The sequence below is a fragment of the Dinoponera quadriceps genome, unplaced genomic scaffold (assembly GCF_001313825.1).
Source record: "Dinoponera quadriceps isolate SergipeBrazil2010 unplaced genomic scaffold, ASM131382v1 scaffold405, whole genome shotgun sequence".
Lineage (NCBI taxonomy): Eukaryota > Metazoa > Arthropoda > Insecta > Hymenoptera > Formicidae > Dinoponera > Dinoponera quadriceps.
This window is the reverse complement of record NW_014554754.1, coordinates 2,376,650-2,403,930: the sequence shown is the minus strand read 5'-3', so window position 1 is coordinate 2,403,930 and position 27,281 is coordinate 2,376,650. Positions and strand designations below refer to the sequence as shown.

At 49.9% G+C, this 27,281-nt stretch overlaps 1 protein-coding gene across 7 annotated transcripts in view; it reads right to left on the bottom strand.

Moving 5' to 3' along the window:
* Positions 1–9: 9 nt before the first annotated feature.
* The window catches only part of LOC106741483 (protein phosphatase Slingshot homolog 2), a 134,190-nt gene continuing 106,918 nt past the window's right edge, over positions 10–27,281 (bottom strand). For 5 of the 7 annotated variants that reach the window (XM_014613575.1, XM_014613574.1, XM_014613576.1 and 2 more), the window contains 4 exons: positions 4,740–4,934; positions 3,375–3,644; positions 2,366–2,922; positions 10–2,210 (listed from right to left, as the gene is read on the bottom strand). In XM_014613575.1, coding sequence (XP_014469061.1) covers positions 64–2,210; positions 2,366–2,922; positions 3,375–3,644; positions 4,740–4,934 — 3,169 coding nt within the window. In that variant the 3' untranslated portion in view covers positions 10–63. Of the gene's footprint in view, positions 2,211–2,365; positions 2,923–3,374; positions 3,645–4,739; positions 4,935–11,966; positions 11,988–13,361; positions 13,636–27,281 lie in introns of those variants that run through there. The other 2 variants (XM_014613578.1, XM_014613580.1) reach the window with 2 other exon arrangements.

Below are 27,281 nucleotides of genomic sequence, written 5' to 3'. Positions count from 1 at the left end.
GGGGGGGGGGGGGGAGGCGGGGCTGGATGGGTTGGGACGGGGAGAGCGTCGTTCGCTTCCTCTCTACATGGTGTTGTAGACGGGACTGCTGTGCCTAGGCCTGACCTGCAGCCTAGCGAGGGGATGGGTTCTGCCGTGCTGCTGTTGCTTCTTGCTAGCTGCCTTCGCCACCACGCTGGCCACCACGACGCTGGGCGAGGGCACCGGCGGCCTGCCGGGCGCCTCCGAGGGCGCCTCGGTGAACAGGGACGACGAGTGATTGTTGATCATGATCGGCGCGGACCGCCTCGAGAACTCCGGCGCGATCTTCGACTTGGCCGGCGGGTGGACCTCCATCGAGTCCCAGTCCTTGTGCGCGCGCAGCTGCACGTCGGAATTCTTCCTGGAGTCCGGCTTGGCCACCTCGTACTTGCCCACGAGCACCCTCACCGAGAGGTCCTCCGCGTTGTCCTGCGACGGGGTCGCGTCGCTCCTCCTGCCGTGCTTGTCTTTGGTTTCGCCGACGCTGGACGACGGCTGGATCTTGGACTCGTTGTGCGGGATCACCGGCGACGACGGCAGGCTCCTGATCTTGACGTCCCTCTTGGGCCGCACCGCCAACGACGCGGTCTCGCCCTCGCACGCGGCCTCCGGGCTCTTCTCCAGCTTGGTCGACTTCGCCTCGAACTCCTTCTTCAGATTCTTCACTATGCCGGAGGTGCTGCGCGGGCACTCCGCCTCCGGCGAGTCGTCGACGGACAGGCAGCGCTTGTTGAACACGGACTTGTTGCAGAGGTTCTCCAGGACCATCTTGTGGTGCTTGACCGACGGGCACTGGGGAGTGTTGACGACGCACGGACTGGACGTCTCGCTCTCCGATCGGCAGGACCTCAGGGACAACGGCAGGTCGGACTCGGAGGAGAGGGAGGACGGGGCGGGCGCGCTCGTGGACAGCCGTCCGATCTGGCGCATGGACGTGAGGGAGATGTCGATGCTGCCGACCGGGCTCGGGGAGTCTCTACTCGCTTCTACTTTAAGATTATGTTCCTGAGTGGGCGACGAGTCCCTCCTGCGCGGCGTCGGCGACGGCATGTGATGCAGCAGCACCGGATTGTACGACTCGACCGGGGCCGGCTCCGTCTCGCCCTTCTCATCCGAGCTCTGCGTCGTGCACACGCGTTTCACCCCGCCCGTGCCCTCCTCCAGCTTCTGCTTGGTACGCTTCACCGTACCCGGGTGCCACGGGATCTCCTCCTTGTCGTAGGGGAACAGGCCGCTGGAACCGAGCAGGTCGGACGGCCGCATGTCGTAAGAGCCCCAGGAACTGTTCCTCGACGGCAGGGTCGCCCACGAGCTGTGCACCGAGTTGTTATCGAGCACCACCGCGCTGTCGTAACTGCTCCAGGAACTCTGCCGGCTCGGGGACTCTCTGCTGACGGGGTCGCCCCGTTTCTCCTCCCGGTCGAACACCCTGTCCAACTGGGCGCTGAACGGATCGCCCTCCTTCCTCGCTCTGTTCCCCGAGACCTCGGGACACGTCGTCGTCGCCCTCGTCCCCACCGACGCCGTGATCGCCGTCGTGGTCGCACTCGTCGTCGCACTCGCGATACATTCACTCTCCACACTCACGCCTCCGTTAGTTTTATTGTCACCACACTCATCGGCACACGTTGCATCCGTGGACGCAGTCCAGACTAGACATTCACTATTATCGTCGATCTCGGTGGACTCGTTCGTCTCGTTCCGCCTCGTCTTCGGACCCTCGCCGGGATCCCAAACTTCCTCTTCGGAAGGCGCTCTCGGCTCGACGGTGCTCGCGGGCTCTCGCGCCTCCTGCGACCGCTCGCAGTACGGGTGGCCGTTCTCGACCGGCTTGTCCTCCGGAGGCAGCGGCGGCCTGCCGTCCGAGTCGGATCCCGGCGACGACGGCTTACTACTGGCCGCCTCGAACTGATTCGTCAGGTTGAGTACCAGGCCCTTCCTCTTCTGTCCCTGAGTTTCCAACTTACTAATCCTATTCTTTACGCTAGGTGTGCCGGGAGAGGGGGCGGGCAGGTGCACTATCTTGTTCTGCGACACGCTGTAGGACTGCCCGTTGTCGCAGGGCATCAGAACGTTGCGCGCCTCCTGCTCCATCGCCGGCTTTTGATTCGAGCCGCGAAGAAGCTCCTCCCGTGTCACCTCCGTGCTCCCCGCCTTGTCGATGCTCTCCAATGATTGCGACAGAGGAACTGCAACACACGGCGCGAACGGGCGTCTTCGTCAGTGAAATGCATGTCTGGTTTGTTCGTTAGTAAGGTGTGCATGCGTGTGTGTGTGTGTGAGAGAGAGAGTGTGTAATCGTCTCCGTGCTTCTCCGTGCGTCACAAGGTGACGGCAAACTCACCGGAAGGTAACATGTTCTCAGCGATCTTCACGTTCGGCGACCAACTCTTCGGTCTTTGGCTGCTCTTCTTCAGTTCCGAGCCGGAGACCTCGCGCAGATTGTTCTCGATGTTGTCCGACTTCTCCTCCTTCTTCGACTGGTCCTTCACGGACGTCGGGGACTTCAGGTTCGTGTCGGACTTGGACCTCTGTAGCTTCTCCTTGTTTTTCATCGCGTCGAGGATACCCTGGTACGTCTCCAGCTGCAGGAGGAAACTGTTGTTGGGTTTGATGCAGTTCCGCTTCTCCTTAACGTGCTTCCAGGCCTGCGAGAAGTCCCAGTTGTAAGCCTTCATCGCGTAAGCTATCACCACCGAGGCCGACCGGGACACGCCCATCTTGCAGTGCACCAACACCTTGGAGCCCTCCTTCTTCGCCTTGGTGATGTACTTGAAGGTGTTGTCCCAGTGCTTCAGCAGGTCCGTTTTCTCGTCGTCGTACACGCGCACGTTCAGGTACGTGAACATGCCCGGGAAGAAGTTGTCGATCTCCCGGGTGACGTTCAAGATGTGCCTCACGCTGAAAGCACCAGGCAACGAGATAACACAAACCGAACACACTCCGTCCACCGGCAAGCCACACCGAATGCAAAACTACATTAAAGTAGATTAAGACGGCATCTTTTCGCTACACCTTATCTCTTTTACGGTACGGCTTTCTTCACGAAGTTCAATCTTTCGAAAATTGCACGATCGACCGGGCGACCATTCTCGCGCATGTTTATTTCAAGACTTGAAGGAATAGGAGTTCAATAATTTAATAGCGCAATTTGATGTTAAGTTACATCTAAACGTGGAGAAATAATTCGTGAAGTGCACACACGAACTGCCGATTAAATTGATCGAACGAGGGAAGATATATATCGAAAGTGTGTCACCGTTTCATCTCGCCACAGAATTAAGGACGACTGTAAAATTCTCACGGCGACGCGATACGACCACGTGAGGGGATATCCCTGAAATCGAGCGTACCCATTTTTCTGCAGTTCCTCTAAATTGCTGGCGTTCCATTCGCTCCCGAGATAGACGTGATCGAATATCTCGGTCGGCGCATCCATTTGCCCCAGTATGGTGAGCATCTCTTGATCGATAAACGGCTTGAATTCCCCGAGGTCCATGTCGAGATCCTCCTCAAGTCTGCCTCTAATGTACTTGGAAGTAACTTCATCGAGGTCCACAGACATCATGATCTCCTTCAGCGTAGATCGGATCACGCGCTCGGTCTCCTCTCTCTCCCTGGGCCTTATACATTACAGAAGTATCTTTATTAGTATCTCGTGATAATTATTATCTCGCACGGATAAGCCCTCCGTAAGTATCCAAAGGGGCGATAATTTCCACACGGCGGAGCGCTTTGTTACTTTCTATCGAATCTATAATATTCTCATTGGATCTCTTTTATCTTTAATAAAACTAGTTATTGAACATGATTTCTCGTAATCGAGTTCTTTCGAGACATCTCAAGTTAGAGGAGACAGGTGGAGAAAAGGATGAGAAAATTGTTTTTCTCTTAAAAGTGAGAAAAAGCGAGACATTTCGAAATAAGTGAGGACTTAATAAAAATTACTTAATACAAATTGCCAAATTATGATAGAAATGATCCCGCAATGACTATTCGCCGGTGCACTGGATCGAAATTACTCTTACCAAAATCTAAAATACACGACGCGTGATCGTTCCAGCTTCCATTCCCGGGCGTCGTGCGTCGTGTCCAATCGTTTCGCGATTATTTCATATTTCTGTACGGACACACACAGCGACGAGAGATCGCCGAGATAAACGATACTAAAAATGGACTCGCGCGAGCGGTTCGCCCGACGATAAATAGAGGCGGCCCGAAGTAGAACGCAGCGCGGAAGACGCGCGGGCTACACATCGATCACCGGCGGGGAGCGCGGCCGTACTCCAGGATTTCGTAACGCTGGAGAATCCAATGGTCGAAGTGACCTAATACCGCGAAATGTTTAGCGCTCGAAACGGCGGCGGGCGCGGAAACTGGAAATAATTGAAGGACGGCTGTAAAGTTATGCTCCACTTGTGCGCGTGCAGACACCCAGGGAACGCGCGCGCATCAACAAACCTCCTCCCCGGCTCCTGGCACGGCACCAAGTTAAATTCGCAGCGGCCAGCTGCCCGCCGACGGACAGCATCGTCTTATATGCGCGCCCCGCGAAATCGATTTTGCCCGAACGTGAAATAACGTTTCGGGGACGAGCGTGTCGGTCCGCGAGACGTTTATTCCCAGACTCGCGATCCGTCGCCCCCGTCGTCGGCCGATCAAGACGGGATATTTTTGGTAGGAGAGAAAACGCGACAAAACGAGAGCCTCGGACTCACTTGGTGCGTACGCTGTCCGGTGACGGCGGTCTCTTGGACTCCAGATTGTCCATGGCGTGCCACTCGTTGAGGCACGACCGATCGCTCTCGATTCGTTGCTCATAGTAGCTGACCCAGTCGTGAGACAGTCCACCTAGAAAATAGTTTTGCTCGCGTGCCTTACCGGACACCTTGTGCAACGTCTGCAAGGCTGACCTGGAAAAATAGAGAGGGGAATGTCAGAGGAGCGAAGATGAGATCCGTGAGAAGAAGCGAACCGAAGGGGGATGGGCAATATCGTAGGAAATATCGATGCTTCGTATCGATGCCGCATCGTGAATAAAAATATTGATACACCAAACGTATGGGTGTGCNATATATATATATATATATATATATAGATATACGTTTATATTTCATTTACGAGTTATATGTATTAGATTTTATATAAAAGTTTCCATTTCAGTTGCTTCGATCGGTTAAATTTCAACCCAATCTCAACCCTAGTCTGATGGGGCTTTACGGACCGCATCGAAAGTTCAATATTCCTATTCATATATCAACACACACATGCTAATATCGAAAAATAAAATATAGTTATAAAATATCGACAATAGAGCCCGAAAGTAACGATATTTGAAATATCGACATTGTTCACCCCTAAATTGAAGCGATAACATAAAATGACCAATAGAAGCCGACGGTTGTTTCAGTGTCTCCAGTAATGTCTCGAAATAATAATAGAACAACAATGTGAGTTAATACTTAGATCGTTTACAGCTTGATCAATACTTAAGGGACAAGAGTTTCCTTATCGTCGTATTAAAAAAAAAAAACCATGCATCGGTTTATACTCGCCATTTGAAATCATCCGAACTTATTCAGAGTCATTTGCAATTCTTCGAAGCAATAATGCCGCACGACGAGCGGCAGTTTTGCATCGCGATAAAAACCAGTGAAAATCTTAAAGGGTGAAAAATAATCGGAGAGAGGGGGCAGAGTTTCAATTTACACGCTCTTACATCCTCGTTGTTGACTCGTTATCTTGCGCTTCTGTAAAAAAACGCGCGCGCGTTCCTCATCGCAAATCACCGGCGCTGCGATCTCGCGGCAGTTTCACGGCGTTTCGCGAGTACGACGAAATGAATCGGCGCATCTTCGGAAATCGACGAAAGTTCCCCGTATTCGGAGAGAACAAAGAAAGTAAGTGTACTTTCTAAACGCCGGCGGTTTACGGGAAATATCTTTGTGCGTCCGGATTTCGTCGGACAGCGAGAGTCGATCTCGCATCGCCACTATACCCCCTTCGGAATTACCATAACTAGTAACTTTCCCGCTCTCCCTGAAATCTATTCCGTACGAGCAACGCGGTTTCCCACGGCATAAACGCTCGCTGCGTAAGGCAACCGGTAAGGAAAAATAAAGAACAAAAAAGAACAAAAACTATTGGCCAATGCTTGAGAACAGAAGCGCGTCACGCTTTAAATCTCTTCGAAGCTGCGGGCAAACGAAGCGATCGCGAAAGGATAAAGCATGATGAGCGAGCGTTAATTGAAACTTTGTGCCGGGAGGAGAGATTTCTTAACGAATTAATGAAATCACGCGGGAAAAATGAGCGAAAAGTCGAGGCAATTGGCGAGATAAAAAAAGAAATACACAAGTTAAAATAGACCACACGCGACTTCGCGACCGCCTGCGCAACTTGCATTCGTTGCATTTCAAATTTGAGCCGTGTCGTTCGCTAAATGAACGCGACTCGTGTACGAGCTCATATACATATGTGATGTCATCGATATAGTTCGCTGAGCACAGTTAAGCCACTCCATTGATTCGTTCCAGCAGAACACAAGGCTCACAAAACGTTCTACCAACTTATTACACGTGTAGAGTATAATGATATACGCAAAGCGTGCAATGAGACCTAAATGCGTTGGGAGCAAATTTCACAATTCAATCCGGTCACTGCGGCTTCGCGAACCGATTATACGCGCGATACGAAAGAAAGCGACTGCTGGAACAATTGAGAAGTGAATATGGTAAACGATGAAAGTGCGTGTGCGTGTGTGTGTGTGTGCAAAAAATTTTAATGTCCGTTTTTTCGCGGCTAATGGCAGCATGTGACCTTTACAAGCACTCTTACAATCCAGTGAACCTTTACAAGCACTCTTACAATCCAGTGGAATGTGCTAAAAACTCAGTCAGATACAATTCGTGAAGTGTCGCTAATGATGAATGTATCCACGGAGTGATCTGAAGAACGCTAATTTTGTACTTGGCACTTTTATTTGTTTACCATATTCAAACCTGAATTAATGAAAGTTGCGCGACGCGTAGGTGCGTATGTTTTCGGAGGAGGCATCTACCTATTTATATACTCAAAAGTAGGTAATTTATTTCATATTTGTCTCCTAAACTTGGCCGCGTTCACCGTCCGGTTTCTACTCTAAATCAATAAACCAGTTTACATTGCCAATCACTTCCTCCTCTCGAACGAGGCGAACGGGATTTCCTGTCTAATATTTTTTCACGTTTGCTCCACGCCACTACTCGCAAACTACTCACATCCGCCATCGCGTAAATCATATTATATAAGCTAAAAAGCAAAGAGTGCCACGGCTTATTTCTCATTTATGCCTCAACGCTTTTGGATTTGGGCGGGCTCCCTTCAATTTTCGCGATTTATTACCTCCTATTAATCCGATTTATTTCATATTAATGGCGAAGATCTGAACTCGCGACATATCCCTTGTATTCTGCCGGCGCGTCTAAAAATAACGTTGCCAAATAGAACACAGCGACCGCTAGAATGGACTTTCCTCCGTGGAAGTTACTCAAAAGATCTCGCAGATATCACTTTGAAATATTTCGAATTGGGAGCGAGTGGACTAAATTTATTCGTCTGCAAAATTACTCTGTCCCAATTACTCGCGCGCGCGAGAGGTGCATAGATAATTCAGTGGCGTTGCATCGAGTGAAACTCCGAGTTGTACACCCCGTATAAATAAAGAAACGGGTTTTACGAAAGTGGGCAAAAATCACCGCCGCTGTTGTACTTGACAGAGGAGATACAAAAGTCACATTTGACGCGCGCGCGCGACGCGGTTAAAATAAATCCCGGGTAACCGCTTGGGTGTGACGGGGGACGTCGTTTAAGTAGACTCACGGAGAAATTGTGGAGTGTTTTTGGTGGCAAGAACCGCAATAATCTCGATTCTTATGAGGCATATCCCGAGTTTCGTTCACACAGCACGGCAGAGCGCGTATAACCTGTTCTTCTATAATAATCTCAAACCGGTCCCTCTCGCGCAACGTGAGCGTTCCCGCGAACGTGTGGGGACGCAGTTTTTCCGGGGATTAATCAGCTCGCGCTACGAAATTACGCGAGCTGCCCGTGTCGATCCCCGCCGATCGCCGGACAAATAACACAAACCGTGTGCGTGAATTAATTATCAAGTTGGAACTTCGGGCGTTGCACTCGAACAGCAAAAAAATCACAACAGTATCAGGCGTCGCACTAATACAAACTTTTACCCGTGGTGTAATGAAATTTTTTTCAGTCGCGTATCCTGAGATATTCGCAAGCGAGATATGCAGTTTCAACACTTTCAGGTAAATAACATTCACTTTTCCCCACCGCCCCGGAAATTTTGCAAAACTCGTTTTAATTTTCTCCATATTGTCGCTCGCGAGGGAGATATCGACGCTCCTTCGGCTCTTTTGTACTTGTACACGGAAAAAAACGTTTGAATTTGTCAGAGCGAAGGAGCCAAAAAGCGTTTGGTTCGTTTACCATTTAGTAAATTCAACGAAACTTTTGTCCGTGTTCAATTAAATATTCCTGCATTCGATTGTTTCCCGGGACTGTCTCGCGGGAATCTCATCGGAGCGGCCGAAGTCACGCGCGACGTGCGCGTGGTTTTCCCGTTACAACGCGAGAAACCACCCGACAAATGTTTTCGACGACGCGTCCTGAGAAACGAAGAAACCTCGGGACGTCGTTACCGTCGGCGCTCGGCCGTGACAGCGCCGTCGCATAAGAAGAAAGCGTGATCGAAGATATCCACATCGCCACGGCGAACAACAAGTCTCTCTCTCTCTCTCTCTCCGCGGAATCATCCGTACGTAATATCTTACGGGACGCGCCGATTATCCCGACTTTACGCAGTCGGAGGCCTCGCCGAAGCTCGCGGCGTCTCGATCTATCCCCGTAATTGCGTTGCCCGTGCTTTGTTATCGTCTATGAGAGCTGACCGCGATAAGAAGCTTGACAGTGCAGCGCACGTTAGACACGGTAATCGCAAGAGTCCGTCTCTCGTTCGTCCAGGTGTAACACACGCGGAAATTACGTTACCATCGCGAGCGCAATTGCTGATCCCGGATGATACATTCGTACGCGGACCGCGTGATCGACGATGCCCCCTTTTCATTTTCTCGATCGAGCTGGCCCGTACAACCATTTTCTCAGGGATCCTTTGAAATCCTAGTTGCACACCGAGGGGAATCCAATCTGCACAGCTAGAAAACGATTGGCCAATCGGAAGCTGAGATATTCGAAACTGAAGATGATCTTTCTTACGTGTTTCACGAGGCTAACCCTCCGTTAGTTTTCACCCATGAATGGTTTACAACGGATCTCACTTTAGCGCCTGAGGAAAACTTCAAGAAGCAAAGGAAAATGACGGAAAAATTCATCATATCTCACATGGATACACTAATTTTCCCATTATTTTCCTCCGAATCTCGAAACTATTTTCCTTTAATCAGTACTTGGCCGATAGATCGGGCGCTAAAGTACGTGGGGAAAATTTTTTAACTTCTTCTAAACAACATTTAGGATTTCAATGAAAGACTATCGTGATGTTAAGGACTGAATGCAAAGATGTGCAGAAATTTCTGACCGTTTCGTTTTGAAGACATGAAAACTTGAAAACCCGACACTCTACGAATCAACTACCTTAATAAATGCCGGGGGTGAGCGTGTGGTGCAAAGTACGACGTATACAAGGCGACGCAGAAACGATCTTCATCGTTTGCGAATTTGAGGAATTTCAAAAGTCGTGATCTCCACTCGGTACGATAAAAGAACTCCACTACGTACGATAAAAGAAATAAGAACGCTCGTGAGCCACACTCGTGCTTCCTGATGATACGCACCGATCAAGACGGAAACGCTTCATCCTTATCGTCCGCCGCGTTCCCTTCCTCGGCACTTCGATCGACAGGCACTAATCGGAGCGAGCCTACTGCGAAACTTGGAGAGAAACGGTTGCTCGGGTGTTCGCGCGGGAATTTACGTTTCCAGCGAGCCTCTCCCAGGATCAGAAGGCGGCTCTCTCTCTCTCTCTCTCTCGCGAGTTTCCTTCCGCGAGCGCGAGCAGAAAAATACGGGAGGACTGGCCGCGGAAACTGAAGCCATAAAGTGCCAAGGATTCCAACGTCCAGGAAGCCCGTCGGTTCTCGGCGGGTCTCGCGGCCTGCCACCGGGAAAACAGGTATAGCTCGCCGCGTAGAAAACCGCTAAGGACGCACAATGGGAGATAACTCTCGATAGAGCGGCCGCAGGATTCATCGTCGGGACGCCGTTGTTGCACCGCGCGATAACGACAACCGGAACGACCGTCGTCCCGTCCACCGGTCCGCTGCACTTTCCCCCTGCACGCTTCATTTGCTACGTGCTCGTCGGGGAAATCGAGTCCCCGGTGAAATAACGCGTATCAGTAGTGGTAGGAATAACGAGTAGTGCGTCAGACGTCGCGAACGTGGCCAAGTGTCCGCGCGGCGACGAATCGATCGTAAGAGTCCTCGAGTCCCGACTCAACCAAGACATGGATGAAAAGAACAAGGCGCAAGAAAATGAAACGTGAGGAACTAGGAACAAGGAATTTAATTTCGACATGTGGGCAACGGTGATTCAATTGGCAATAAAAGAATATAGGGAACTAGGATCGAGAGCACCGTCGAAATTCTATTCCTCGTAACTTGTGCGCTTACGGAGCTTAGTAGTCAACCTCCGAAACGTCTAATGATCATAAACATACAAATGAAAAGCAGTTTGAATCGATCAATATTCGATGAAATTATCAAGGAAACGATAAAAGTGTTAGCAATGGCAGTAGAGGTTCATTGAAAAAATAAGTTAAAGTAGTGATCTCGTTTTAAAATGTTTTTATGTCTCATTCTCTATTACCTTCATTCGTGTTTTAAACTACGGCTCACTTCGTATATCTTGTTCCTAATTCCCTATATTTAATTCCTTGTTCCTTATTCCCGCCATTCGGTCTGAGCTTTTACACGATACAGCGGAACAAGTTTATGACTACAAGTGAACCCGAGAGCGCTCATTTTTTACCTCACCTACGCGAAGCAAATGACAATAAAAAAAAATTGGCGGTAAAAAATATCACCGAAGACCAACCCCGAAAATAAGGATAGAATACAGAAATCACGTTTCTTGGATTCTAATATAACTTGACGAAAAGTTCCCGACTCTTTTTTCCCGTCTTACTCTCGGGAGCGAGAGCGTGTAGGAGCGCGCGCGAATAATCAAGAGTCGCGATAAAACCGAGCGGAATCTAAAGTTACAACACGGAGTAACGGCACAGGCCGAAGAGCCGAAGCGATGACGCTAAGTACGTTGGAAATACCAGTCATAGGAGGAAGCAGCCGAGAAGAGATGCGACAGCGCGTGCCACGTGCGCAAAATAACGAGATGCGAAGCTGCCTCTTCAGTGTAAACCGTGTTTCGCGGGGATATACATTCTGCACTTCGCGAGTCGAAATGCTCCTTACGGACTCAATTGTGAATAATCAACGTTGTGAATAATCGACGTTGCTCCGAAGGTGAACCTCTTTTTACAATGAACACCCGCCGTCCGTTTCATTTGCGTTGCAACTACGCGCCTGTTACTGTCTACGAGATATTATTATGAATCAACAGGAAACCCCGCAAGGCACGGGCGCCGGTTTTTCGTCAGGTTCTGTCGGGTTTCGTATTTTCGAGCGGAAGTTTCGTGCGAAAAATACGCGTTGTTCTTTCTCCGTGACTTTTGTCATCTCTCGCGTTCGTTCACGGCGAAAAATACTTCGCCGTTGCACAGCAAATTTTCCGCTGTCGCAGCAAAATCTGTCAGTCACTATGCGGACTGTAAAAATGATTTATTCCGAGTACCATTCGCTGGATTATCACGCCGAATCAACGAATTATTTTGTTATCTGAGAAAGAAATTAGTAAATGTAGGAAAGCATTACTTTGTTCTTACAGAAAGTTGAAGCCATCCTACGAATAAACTCAGCAGAATTTTTCTATCCGGGCGAGAAATTTAATTGTGAATAATTTGCTGCTTTGGTTGTGCCAACTAAATCTTCTCGCGACGAAATATGCAGTAGCAACGATGTAGTTTCGCTGCAACAGCAACGTTATTTTTCTCCGTGTTGGATTCTGCGAGGTCGAAGGGATCCGAGAGAAACGGTAATTTTTTCACGCGTCCTTCTTGCCTCTTCCGCGCCACACTTCGTCCGCGTCCCGATCGGCGATTTATTGGTGGACGATGATGAAACGTGCGCCACGTACCTCGTCATTTTATCGACTTCGCCGATCGCGAGTTCGCGTTATTAAGAGGCCTCCACAGAGCGCCTCGGCCTCTCCGATGCCGTGACCTTGGTCAGGTAGCCAAGCGAGTAATAAACTTCGTTTCTAAGTTCTTGCAATGTTCAACGCGAGAGAGGTAACCGTCCGCCTCGCGATTTCTCAACCCTTTAAGGGGCAGATTAATTTCGTTAAGGGTCGGCGATGCTCTCTCGCGTGCACCTCGGATCGCGCCGGTGGAAGCCGATGGAATTCGCACGGACGATTCCCACAGCTTGCGCGCTCGTCTCATAATCAAATTCGAAAATTCGTCGAGATATTCACTCGTAAATCGAAACTGACTCCTGACTAGAATTCTTCAGCTATAACTATAGTTACAAACACCAAATATTTCTCTCTTTCTCTCTCTCTCTCTCTTTCTCTCAGTGCGAATATTCCGCGAGGCGACGTGAAATTTTGGCGCCAGGTGATTATTAAGTAATACCGCCCGGATATTGCTTCCCTTTGAGAAATTCGGCGTTTACGTTTGCCGAACGCGTGCCACTTTCACGAGCACACGCAAGAAACGGTTTCCCTTCCGCGCCGGCGACGATTAGATAAGACCCGCTTCCGTTTTCTTGGCGGCGCGTAGGAAATCGCGATAACCACGCTGCGCCGTTCCTCTCTCGAGAAGTGCGCCTTTACGCGTGAATTAACCGTCCAGAAGACGGTTTTGCGCAACGAACGATCATCGGCGAGACGCGACGGCCCGACGGGATACTATAATTAAACATTTACGTAATGCCCACCTTCGGATCTCCGAGAGAGCGAGGGGGAACCAATAAGAGCGATGGATCACGGCGGGCGGAAAAACGCACGCGGCTCTGAATTCCTCCCGAGCGCGATCACCCCGCGAACGCGCGAAATTCCTTCGCGCTATCGTAACAGGGTCGTCTCACACCTCTCTCCGGTTACATCCCGACTTCTCGGACACCGAGAAGTAATTCAGCAATCTCGATTACGCGAAAGCGCATTGTAACGTTCTAAATCGGCGGTCTAAAAAAAGAAAAAGAAGTTACCTTCATTGCGACACGAGACGTTCTCGGTCGAGGCCGAACGGCGCGCCTCTCGAAATCGTCTCGACGGGGTCCCGCCGCGTGTCACCTCCGATCCGTCGAGAATTAAAGAGGCCCTCGTGATAATAAGGCGCGTCGCCGTTAAGTTAATAACATTCTGCCGGTTTGTTAGCCAGCACGAACCGCACGGTGCGTAACCGCGATACTTTCGCGCTCTGCGGCGCTCTTTACCGCGCCGCGCTCTCGAGAAGACGTCCACGCACTTCGACGACTACGCACGCACACACAGAAAAGTCGCGCTGTAAATTACACTTTTACCGCACGCTCGAACTTCAATCTCGTTGACTGGCCGCACTCTCGGGGACGCTCCGAATTCCGCTCGACAATTCCGCTCCGGAGCTCTCGACGTGTCTCGCGCGCGAGACGGCGAGAGACGGACTGAGCCGCCGTATAGGCGTGACATCGTTAATTGCAATGAGTCGCGTCATCGGTGGAACATAAATGGAACGGCTGGGATGAAGCGAGCCGCTACGGGGGCCGGTCACGGGAGTCCCCGAATCCCCAGTTGATGTCATCATCGCCGACACGCGTCCGACTTCGACGATGTCAATCGGGACACGCTGTGTGATCCACCCGGGGAAGAAAGCAGGCTCACTCGGAAAAAAAGGAAAAAAAAAACCCCGGCACACGTGTGCACGCGATCACGGCGACACACGCACGCACCCACCCGTTCACTCACACATCGTGTAAACGCACACACGCACGACGGGGGAAACGTTTCCGCGAGAAAGTGCGGGCCCGCTTCGAAATCCAACGCGCTGTCTGATCCATGACGATCGGAATGCGATCGTCGCGCGCCGACCATCGCCTCGTCGCTCCGTACCCGCGATTTCTTCGGTGATTTATCCTCCCTTGGACAGGCGCCAAGAGCAACTGAGGAACGTGAAATCGAGAAAGAGAGAGGGAGAGATGAGAGGAGAAAGCCCACGATGGGTCGCGTGCGGACGAACAAAGAGGAACGCGGCGCACGTAACGCGCGCTTCCCTAACGGCGGCCCGAAATAATCGAGCGGGAATATGTCGCGCGTCGTCCGATTAGCGTTCTTATTCGGGAACGGCCGGAACCCGGCGTCTCGCGGAATCGCCAAGTTTTACTACCGTGGAATCGGGGATCGACGATCCGTTACCGTCGCGTCGGCTGCTTTTCGACGAACCGAGTAAGACGACGACCGTATAAGCGAATAACTTCCGCTCGATTTCTGTTATGTTTTCGCGCGCCGGTGCGAGGACTCGGCGTTGACTCGCACAATATTGAAACGGATTAACGGACACGGACGGATCAAACAATCCTCCTCGGCTCGCCGTTATCTCCCTCCGTCGCGGCGACAGGTTCCGCGAAGGAACTCTTTCCGCGGTTTCTCGGAAAAATTGATTAATTTCCACCCGGTGACTTTTAATCGCCCCGGTTTTATCGCGACTTTTCCACGATCCGCGGAAAACCCTCGTGTTTCACTTTCTTGTCTGAATAATGGAATAATGGCGGAGGTGAAAAAAGCGAGCGGTGAGCCGAGCGATTTAACGAGTTCCAGGTACAGCAGGGAGGAGGAGGAGGACGAGAATGAAAATGAGGATGAGGAGAACTATGAGGATGAGAAGACGTCTCTTGGGGCTCCCGACAAGTCAGAGAAACGCGGGCGGGACAAAGAACAGCGTCGTATAAAGAATACCGCCCGGGTATCAGCTCGTTTCCTCTCGCAACGAACGACCTTGCCGAGTTATTCTCGTCAGGGTCGCAGAATCGCCCCTACGAGGATCAGACAGACAGACGCGTCTCGTCCGACTACGGTAAATACGAATGTGAGGATTATGCGCGACACCCTGTGGCAAAGCCACCTTTCGAGGGTTCGCAAGGTCGCGCACTTGCCCCGATTTGGAGCAAAACCGGCCGCGCGCAAAAACGCCCGTCTGGAGCGCGTTGTTGGCGCGGCTATTCGTCAACAAATGCCTTCGCTTCGTCGCTCCGGAATTCGCCGTATCATCTCGACGAAAGAGAAATGACGACTTTCCTCGACAGCCACAACACGCAGACGTGGCGTGTAATTAAAGTAAATCGCCTTCGTTACCGTTCGTGTTTTCAATCTCGTTTGTATATGTTTATCTGGCATTTGTTCAAATTCGCTCGAGCCAATAAATCAACTAACGAAATATTAATAATATTTCGCGAAAATAACACGAATCGCAATTGGAAAACGAAACTCGAAATCGTAATATCGTATCCGGAGAAAACGTTGTAGTAAAAATTACCACGAAATTTTGTAATGATGAAACGGAATTACGACTGGAATTATGATACGTTGTAATCTTTAATGATCTATTTCATGTGTGCACATTATTAAAAATTACAACACACATAATTGCAGTTATAATTCCGTAAAGTCCGGTATTGCAAAATTTTGTGGCGACTTTTACTGCAATATTTTCTCAGTGTGTAAAACACGTGCCAAGAGGAGGCATTAAATTCCGAGGGAACAAAATTACTTGCAGAGCAACCGTCAATACACTGAGAGAAATTATAGTTTTTTTCGGCCTCAAGTATACCCGTTTTATGGTTTTGACCACAAAAAATAGTAGTGGCAATACGCATGTAAAGTTATTATTACTAACACTATAATAAAACTTGGAAAAATGGTTCTCCTAATTATAAAACTCTTTCATCACGATCATTATAGTTACAGACATCAAATATATTCCTCTCAGCGCAAGACAAAAGTACCAACACGTCCGGGCACCTAAACCCGGGTATTCTCATTATTTTAATTTTAAATACAAATATTGAAATTTTCAACGTAAAATATATGTATATATATCAAACGTATGTATATGCATTTATGGTCGAAAGTTAAGATATTCGCAGTTAAAAACCAAAGCAATAAGAACGTTCAGGTTTAGGGTGCCTGTCCGGGTTCTTTTATCTTCAGAGGCATCGCGAAAATATTTTCCCATACCTCCCCGCGATGTTTCGCACGAGTCGATCGTTACACCGTTAATAATACGTCGCCGGCGAAACAAATATCGGCGATTCTCTCGCGGAATCCTCGAAGAGTTTTGTTTTCGAGCGCGCGAAGATCTAGATGAAAAAGAACGAGTGGAGAAAAGAGAGAGAGAGAGAGAGAGAGAGAGAGAGATATGAGATACTCGAAAACTGGTTCTCGAATGATAGGACGGTGCGAGGAGCGACATTCGAGAATGGAACAATGGGGGGGACCTGTCTGGTTATCCTGACATCGCGAAACGCAGATGCAGCTCCCGGCAGAAGCGGCGGCGACGGTCGCCGCGATGCACCTGCCGCGGCTTTTCCCTCCGTGCTCGAGGCCAGTCCTCACCGGTCGGCACCATGAATTATTTCGAGCTGCGAGCACGTGGGGGGGGGGTTTTCCCGCGGATTTTCTTTTCTTCGCGAACGAAGATCGCGACGTTTCCTCGTTTCCTGAAAAGGAGGGAATTAACATTCCCCTTCCCCGAATAACCACGCCGCCTCCGAAAACCTCACGCTCGGCGGTTTTCTCCCGCGAACGCCCGCCTTGGTCTCGCAAAGAAGTCGGCGGACTTTTAACATTCGAATGAAAAAAAAATAAAATCAAACGCGACTAACCCGCGTGGCTCTTTCGGCGCCGCAGGAGTTGCCGTTCGGGCGAATGTTGCGTAACGAGAGTACGCAAGGGGTCGACTTGGGAATCGGCCGATCGCGACTCCCGACGGATGAATCTGAGATTCATCATCGACGCGCACTCGTCGACCGTACACGCCGGGAGAGGTGTTAAGAGATGATCCTTACATTACGCTCGTGACGAGGGGCGCCGTGCACGAAGATAAATCGCGCGCGGTAAACGCAGGCCACGCTCGACTTAATGCCGCGCTAATGATTGATTCCCCCGGGATTTTAACGCGACCTAGGATGGGTCGTCGGCGCCGAGAGGTGGAGGCGATTTATCACGCTCGCCGATACACGTTAAACTCGTTTAGCGCGCGGACGACTCGCTTCGCCAAACCGGCGTCGCTGATTAATGATGACGTTCCCCGAGTCGCGTCGTGATTGTAATAAAAGCTAAGGAGTTATCACGCCGGCCGGGCGGGCTTCTGGGAAGTCCGGCGGAATTTCTTTCGCAATTCGCGCCGAAACTCCGATACCAGCTTCCCCTCCGAGGCTCCTTCGGTCGATCCGAAAGTTACGGACTCGCGACGGCACTTTCGTCGACGGCAGAACCGACTGACTCAACTAACTGAAAGTCGTTCGGCGAATCACCGCAGATAAAAGCAGCGACGATAATCCCGGATATCGTCGCGATGCAATAAGCAACCTCTCCGCCGACGATATCGCGGCGACAACTTAGAGTCGGCCCGCGGAAATATTCCGCGGTACGCGATTGCCTCGTAAAGCGTCGTTGGCAACGGCGTTATCCGCATCGAGGAACGAAGAAAGTGCAGTTGGGGGAGGTGGTGTCGTAAAGAGCGGATGGTTATTCCGCCCGACATCTGCGATCCGGGCTTATTATTCCCTATTTCGCGGCTAGGACGGGATCTTTACGGGCGTCGCGCGAAAGTGGAACAATCGTTGCGGAAATCAGCGGCGGGCGGGATGATCCCGGAGATCTAGAGGGCTGTCGCGAAAGTCAGCCGCGTTTCGGCATCGTCGGGCCGCTATTTACGAGGAAGAACAAGCCGGCGAGGACGCCGTCTGCTTCGTCCGGCGGTGGTCGTCGCCCGACGAATAAGGTGTTGCACTTCGCCGGCACAGGTAACGAGCGCCGTTCGGCCGCGCGAGTCGGATCGCACGAAATTGGAAAGCGAACCGATCGGATCGTCCACGGGCGATGTTATCCGGGATGAACGGTGCTCAAAAGTATCGGGTATCGATCGTTCCAGCCGATGATCTAGAACGATATCGCTACCATCAAGTGCCGCCGTCCGCACCGCTTTTCGCGACCCGTGGGGCCTCTTCGATATAGGGTATAATGGAGGCCGGACGTGTAATAGGACGGGAAATATATCAGACGCGAAAGTGATGGTTTAGCTGTCAGGAAGAACGAAAGAAGCGAGTCCCGTCCTTGAAGAAGTAAGAAGACAGCGAGTCAGCTTTGAGAAATGAATAAACATCGACCGACCTTTTCAAGTGATTCGTTACAATTTGTTCAAAAAATTACATTGTTCGTTGTATCCACTCCTCTGAGAGATTAAATACACGATATCAGCGTGAGTATTTTGCTCGTTTGTGAAAGAAATCGTGAGATTCTAAAGAAACAATAAAAATATCGTTCGACAAATGGCGAGTAATTAGAAAGGAGATGCGTACATTCCTGGATAAAAACTAGATAGTACTCCCCGCTCGTTTTAATCACGAAGAGGACCCGGATCACCGCCGGAATACTACGAGAATTTGCATATTACTTCGATTCTACAGGAACGATTTCGCACGATTCCGAGCACGCGCGTGAACACGCCTCTATAATAACTTCGGCCTGAATACACGCGCGTTCCCGACGGTCTCTCGCATATTATGCCTTTTGAGAAAGAAGAGAAGGAGGAGGGGGGAGGCGCGCCCAACGTGCCTGGATTTAATAACTTTTGCAGTGGAAGTCAAATAATGATCACGCGGAAGTCGCGGAAACGCCCGGCGCATTTGCATTTTGCTTTTAATACCGGCGCGACGATTTATATTTCGCGGTGGTGCGCGCTTAATCGTACTCTTAATCGCGATGTAACTGTATTTAAATGATAGATATATATATATATGTCTTTGAATATCGGCAATAATTTGTACTTACGACCTCTCAACTACCCCCGTTGGGAATGCTAATTAGCCGTTATGGGGCTTCTCTGCCTCGCCGTACGAGTCGAGCATTCGGAGCGCATGATAATTACGAGGAAGCTAGATGCAGAATGCGTAACAGGTACTGATTTCGCAAATTGTTATATCACGTGATATAATGTACCTCATTCCTTTTCCGTAGCAGCGATCCCGACTCACGTCTGCCGTCCAGATCGCCGCGCTCAAGACCCGACTTGCACAACGGGCGGAATTATTTGTCCTTGTCAGAGAAAAAAGTCGCCCCTCAGAAGTTATTCCCCGTCGAGACTTTGTAATTTATAGTACCAATCGTCCTAGTACCGACCGAAATCGGCAGACAGAAAAAGAAGGCGACACGGGCGCGTCTCGCCATTTCTCTGCTCCTCGTACTTCGGTCGCGAAAGCCAAGTCTTCGAAGTCGGCGGAACAGAAATGAGCAGGAATTCGAGTATTTCTATTAGTTGCTGATTTGATATTAAAAAGCCAAAGAGAAACAAATTCTTATTCTATCAGTCTTCTTTTCAACGAAGTCCCGCTAAAAGGAGATTAAGCCAGCGAAACGATATATTGCACTCAACAACGGAACTCGACGTAACAGTAATATAAGAATTTGTTGCTGAATAGTTACTTACAAAATATACCAAACCTCCGATTTTGACGCTCGCGAAATAAGCGGGGAATCTCTCATCAGTGCGCAAAGTCACAATTCATCAATTTGGCACTTGGGTGCGATTTGTACTGTCTGCATTTATTGTTCTCCAAGTATCTAAATTCCGAATTTGCTTATCGTAAACGAATTTTCAAGGGAAAACGAACATCCGTCGAAGGTATCGAACGTTGAAAACCGCGGAGTGTCCGGCGACCCCATCTACGCCGGTAACACGAGGCAACCTGCACGGGCTCGGATATTGTTAACTCGATTTCATTCGATTTACCCGGAGAGATAAATCGATCCCGCGAGCGTTTTTTCCCCGGCGCTCTCGCGGGAACGCGCGCAAAAGTACGCGAGCTCCGTCGTCGTCGGTCGGTCTCTCTCTCTCTCTCTCTCTTTCTCTCCCCAACCTGTTCTCCAGGTGGCGGCGGCGACAACAGTGAAAGGAATGGAAACGATTATACTGCGACGTGCACGGGAGCGCGGCGAGAGCAGCCGGTGACATCAACGGGTGCCTGGTTAAGGCGTTAACCAGCGCTCGCCGATAAGGATCTGACCGACACCCGTTGCTCCGCGCCGTCGTGCGCTCCGTCTCCGCCGGCGGATCTATGCACCGGACCGTGAAAAAACAATTAAATGGCGCGGCAAGCGAGTCGCGTGTTGCACTTTTGGTTTCCACCGCGCAACTGGGTCTCGAGAAAGACCGACAGAGAGAGAGAGAGAGAGAGAGAGAGAAAAGCAGAAAGGGGACTTTTTCCGCCGACACGGTCGCGAGGCGGAAACGACACGGTGCGCATTAACTCATTAAGACCGTCGCCTGGGCCCACGTGTGAGACCTCTTCGTAAAACTTTGTCCTCGTGCCTACGAGGTCGCGATCGAAAGGAGCCGCGCGATCCGTTCCGCTAAATGCGAGCTTTTTCGCGACCCCGGGAAGATCCGAATGAGCGTCTCCCGCGAGAGAGCGGGTGCGATTATGAGAGAAGATCAGAAACGCGGACTCGCGGGAGATTACGCTCGAAAGTCCTTCCTTCCAGGTGTCGTTATTATAATTAGCGGTCGATAGGTGCTCCCGAGATAATATCTTAGATAATATGTTAGAAATGCGCGCAACCGTCGGGACGCTGCGCCGGAGCAATAATCGGCGAATCGTCCGCCGCTAATCTCCGCTGATAACGAGCATGGGGTGAGCGATCGGCGCGGTTTAATAGCGCGGCTTTGAAAAAGAGGCTGAAAGGAAAGCGAGTGGTAGCAGTTGGGCGCGAGATAACGCTCGCGGCGGAGCTTTCCCGAGCTAGATCTCCGCCTCGGAGTGATCGACGAGGCGCGCTCGCCTCGGCGAAAGATGTACGGTGACATCTTTCCGATCGTCGGACGAGCGGGGGCTACCGGTATAATGGAATAATGGTCAGCTTTCCAACCGGAACCGATCCTGCTCAATGACCCTTTGTCGTCGTCTGTTACACAAGATCGAGCGGCTAGGATGAGTCCTCTCGCCGGCGAGAGACGCGGAAGAAAGAAAGTGTAGCCGGCTCGAACGTTAACGGAGGGTGTACGGTCTTCTCTAGTCTACAACTCCGAAAAAATCCGACCTCTCCTTCACTTTGAACGTTTCGAATGCTCCTACGAGAATGGGCTTTCGTAAAAGTTTTATCGAAAAAAAAATAACGAAGTTACATCCGTAAATTGTGGCGAATGGACCGAGAGTCGCTGCACTCGGAGGCTTGCAGCTGCGCCACCCAACGGGTACCGCGTGGCTGCTCTGGTAATAGTTTTCCAGACTTATCCATTTGTTGCTCGGCTTGTTGGGCGGTATATTAGTTTAAAACGACGGTTGAACATTTTGGAAGGACAAATCTTGTGAGCACTGTCTTGACTTTTGTGCGGTAAATCTCGCGATTAGAAAAAGTTCAAGATCAAGTACCAATAATGCTGGTAGATAAAAGAAGAGACGATTTCACGGGTATCGATAAGTACAATTGAGCAAGATACATTATTTTCAAGCGCGTTTACTAGGGAAATAAAGACCTCACAGTCGTAAGGGCATGAAACGGCGAACATTTTGAAGTGAAGGAGGGTTTATTGTATAACCCTGATATTTCCGATTCAAAATTAACTTTCGTTTTTCATTCGTACTTTAGACGCGTCTTTTCGATACTGTTTCTTTAGTCGGTTAACATGATTTCCAAAAAAAAATAAAAAGAAAAAAACCTGAACCGATCGACTTCCATTTTTTGCGGACGTCGTTACGGGCAGGCGGCAAGGTGATAGTTTCATCAGACTCGACACATATCGCCGTTCGTCCGGGAACGATCATCTCTCACGCCTCCTTGTAATACCGGTGATCTCTTGGAAATGGCCCGTTCAGATACGAAATAATTGCCGAGATTTTTTTTATCGCGCGATACAAGGATTGCGGAATTATGTGAACTTATCTCTCACGATGCCCATTGACCCTGACAATGAGTCAGTGATACCGGAAGCAACGCTTTAGCGGATACCTTTGTCTACGGTAACGCTTCTGGAACTGATACCGCGGTACAACGGAATTAAGTACCTCAGAAGCGTATCCGTGAACTGCGGTCTCGATTTCAGGAGTGCGCCCTGTTTCCGGATCATAACCGTAAATTTACCAAGAATAATCGCACCATGAAGTATCTTTACCGAAGGGAAGAATCGCCCGAATTAATCATAATTATTCCAATTTTATCCCCAATTTCGCCCGCAATTTTTGTCTCACTTTATATAAGAATATTAATACGTACGAAACAAATAGTCGAACGGGGAAAGGAATGGAGATGACTAATGGCGATAAGAAAGAGATACGAGAAATGGGCGTTTTCACATCGACACAATCGGTCGTGGTCCTCGTTGTGCCGTCAATACCAATTGCACGTGTCGCGTTATCGTGATTATGCAACGGGAAAAGAGAAAGAGCGAGAGAGACGCGGCAAAAGTGATCAACGCGCAGCAGCGTAGCGCTATCGACGCGGGAATTTATCTCGCCACACGCCCCTTCGAAGGGTACCAGCTACGACAAAGGGACGAAGAGAAGGCAACGGGAGAATAGATCGTGTCGAGTCTCGGCGAGACGGCGGAAGTTCCAGATAGTCGCCTCGAGAGCTATATTACGCCCGCGATTGCCGCGAGGAAGATAGGAATAAAAGCTCGCTGATCGACCGGGCGGGTTGTATTTTTCAAGAAGCGCGGCATCTTTGCGAGGGAATATCCAGACGTCAATCATCGCTTGTGACGTACACCTCGCGGCGTTCTTTTTCCGAAATATCGACGTATCGATAGCATCGCGTTATTGTCACGGGTCGAGGAGGCGGAGAGGCCCATTCGTCGCGCCGGAGAGAATTGTAAGGCCGATGACGAGATAACACGAGCGACTCGAGCACGCTCCTGTTATCTGGGAAACTCCGCGCCGTCAACCGGCGCGGACGAGAGAATGAAGTTATCTCGCTCGTCCGCCTGCGCCCGACACACGAATTCCATTAAACACCGTATCACGGCCCCCGCGAGACCGCGCGCTCTCGTGTATGCGAGCAAGCGTGCGTGCGTGCGTGCGTGCCTGATGTACGTCCGTACGTACGTTCCGCATCGAACTGTGACGTAGAAGCGAGCGGTGACTGCCGTGGTAACGACGTTTATCCGGAGTAATTCTCCGTGCGCCGTTTCACGTACAGGTGGAATGATACAGAAATTAAACGATCCTCTCTCTCTCTCTCTCTCTCTCTCTCTCTCTCTCTCTCTCTGGAAAAAAAGGAGAATAAGAAGATCCGTCGACACGGTTCGTGCGAAACGAAACTAGTCGCATGAATTGGTTTGTTTCGATAAAATAGAAAACGAAATCATCCAATTTCGGAGGATTCGTAATTTTTTACGAAATGAACGACTCGGTATTCTTTTCATTAAGTGTCTAACGAAGACTTTCCATGCCTCCTTTTAACAAACTTTCCGCGCGAAATTAGCGGAGACATCAATGTTTTGCACCAACGACAAATGTTTCTTGGCAAGATGATCGCTGGTAGAGCGATGTCTCGTACACGCGACAGCGGCTGTATTAACCTGTTAACTGGGTATGATGAAATATTTCGTCATACACGAACTACTGCTGCAATGACGACATTCTCGTCATGGAAATTTGCCGTAGTATTTTGAACGCAAATAAAAAAAAATTTATTCCCCGGTTAACAGGTTAAGTTAGTTGGTCCGTAAATGAATTTGCCTGCGTGTACCTAACATGGGTAGTCCTAAAAGTATCATGTCAAAATGTGAAAAAGGACGTTTTCTCATGCATCTTCAAGCATCGCAACAACGTACATAAGTTTCACTGATATTCTCTTGCTGAAACGTCAAAGCTGTATATTGTAAATCATGCTCATAAACAATAAGCCCCAATTTGTCGAGTTTCTTCGTGTTGCATCAACAATTATCTCCCCCATCGTCACGGATCAACTATCTCAACATCAACCTTGTATAATTGCGCGTGTCGAAAGCCGGAGATGGCGCGAATCGCGCCGAATCGGCTTTCCGAATTCACGAAACACGGGTACATCGTGACACCTCCGCGACGGACAATAGATCGCATCGGCATCGAATCAACGTGAAAGCGACGAACGTCACGCTAAAAACGACGGAGGTTTCTCTGACAAAAAGTGAAAACACGAATCGAAGTCGACAACCTCCGCATGCGCGCGCGCGCGCGAAATATAAAGCAGGGAGCGGCGAATAGAGGCCGTCGACCGGTTAATCGCGCTGGTAATTGACAGGCATCGATGTCTCTCGGATCGGCCATCGCGAGACACATCCGCGCAATCGTGGCAGCGCGATCACTCGCGCGTATCGAGCGTCGCGCGTGACGATAAGGGAGCTCGCACAGCTGCTGTCTTTACCGACTTCTTCGACCGGCTGAAAATTACCGCGAGAAAAACCTGGCCGTCCCATTAATCGCCTGTCTATTCGCGCGATCTCTGCTTAAAACTTCCGCTAATTAATCGATAAGAGGCGGATGAATGGAAGAGAGCCAGTTCGGTGTCCAGATATTCAGGACAAGATTGGAGCGATGAGAGACATTCCCGCGCGAATAGTGCGTTTCAACTTATCGAGCATCACCTTTCTTGTAACTGAACACTCCAGGACAAATCGAAAACCCGTCCCCGGCAACGGATGTTGAAATCTATGCTGCCGTTCGAGAGCCGCTTCTGCGTAACAAATATAGCGCACGGGGGGGAAGTTCTTTACACAGCGAATTGTTCGTTATCGCGACGGGGAGATTTTTAACGTCGTTGCGACAGCGATAAAATTCAGTTGGCGTAATTAACAATAAATACTCCCAACGAAACTTTCTGTTATCGCTGTAGAAACGAACGATCCACCGCTACCGGCGCAAACTTCTCTCCGTGCGCGACTTTCCACGGCTGGTAATTCCTCGACTCGTCCGCGGATATCGTGGAAGAAGAAGACAAGAAGAAGAAGGAGAAGAAATTATACGCGTCGTGTGATGCTAGGAATTACGTATGAAACAAATGGACAGGCCCGTTTCCTTCGAACGCACCTGGGAAAACGCGTTCGCGCGAAGATAGTGGCCGCCGCGCGACGTGACGGCGTATCGGCGCGATCGCCTCGATGATGATGCGATTGCCGTTCGCGAGTGCCGGCAGCCTCATCATAGAGCGAGGTGTCATTTCGAGTTCTCGTCTTCGTCATCCGGCCGGGAACCGGTTTCGACACCGGCGGTGTCCGAAGTTCATTGATTCCCGATGATCCGAGCCGGCTTCCTGCCGTCCGAGGGCCGTAAAACCGACGCGGCCGGCGTGTCTCTCGTTTCAGCCTTTTATCGTTTCACCTTAATACCCGCCTGGGCTCCGCCTAATGAGCCCTCCTGGATTAGAGGAAGCGTATTCGTGAGTGTTACGTGCCAATTCAAATCGCCACTCAACGCTAATCGGAATCGACGGCCGAAGGGGAATGTATGCTTTACCGCGGGAAATTATTCGCGTGCGAACGAGGAACGAGAGGAATACTTATCGCCGGCGGACCTTCACCACGGCTGAGCCCCGTCGCCGCTACGACCTGGAAACCAGTCGACCTGGCATGTTTTTACAGCGGGCCAGAATAAAAAGCAGATCGTGCACACTGCGCCATTCGACGAATCGGCCGGAGTTGGATAACTCGATCCTTCCACGGCGCGAGAAACGCGAGAGATACGCCGTCTATCATCGCGCGTGAACACGCAACGTTCTGAATGTATAATTCTTTGATAACACGGAGAACAATTATTTGCTGGCACAACGGATTTTATCCCGTCGCAGGAAAATCTGCCGGTTGTTATGCAGACAGCAAGATTACTTGTTAAGAGCACTGATCGCCATTCGCTGAATTATTTCGCCAAACCTACACTGAAAGATGAGCTCGGTTTCGAAACTGCCCTACGGTGAGCCGAGCGTGTTTTAAGGGAAGAAAACAGGATTTCAGGGATAAGAATCAAATTTGATTCGTGAGAGATTTTGTTTTCCTTCAGCCGAAACGCGTTTGGTCGCCGATTGTCGGGGTAAATCCAACTCATTTTTCGGTGTACAAATTAACTTACAGTTACGAATTTGCAGAAACAAATTAATAAACGTAGGAAAACACTACTTTGTTCCAACGACAATTAACGTGTCCTAAAGTAAATTCGTCCGGCAGAATATTTTCCATCCTCACGACAAAACCATTTCTGTTCTAACTACGAATAATTTTATCGTTAATTCAGATATGACGACTAAATTTTACACTGTCGCAACGAATATGCAACGATGGTTTCGCCGCAACGACAAAATTATCGTTCTCCGTGCGAGTGTTCTAAACTGCTCCTTGCCAAAGATTCGATCATCTGTCCTTGACACGCTATAACTTCGTTCTTCTAACGTTGATCTTACTATTCGAAAATTACACCGGATATCGCATCTATTTTCTACGCTACAAAGTATACGCGCGGACTCCCCGAGACATCGCCGTCGTAAGTTCCAGCAGCTGCGACGCGCGTCATAAAATTCCGCTCTATCCTTGATCCTTTTCTCGGCGTGAAGATCCCCGAGATCGGCGATAATCTCTCACATTTACACGGTTCACGAGAAAACAAGATGCGTTAATTAGACCCGTATGCTGTTAATTGATAGCGATTAGAAACTTTTTACTGAATACGCACGCCGGTTTAATAACCCGTGTTAGAAAACCGGACGGCGCGCTCAGCGCATCGTAATTCACCCAGCGACCGACACTTCGGAAATTCTGTGTCAAGGCATCGCGCGAAAAAAGAAAGGAAAAATAAAAAAATCAGACCGACGAGAACATGACGGGAAGTCGAGATCGATAAGAGTCGCGTCGTCGCGGGAGAGACTAATAATCTCGTCATCCCGCAACGCGAGCGAATCCCCCCCCCCCC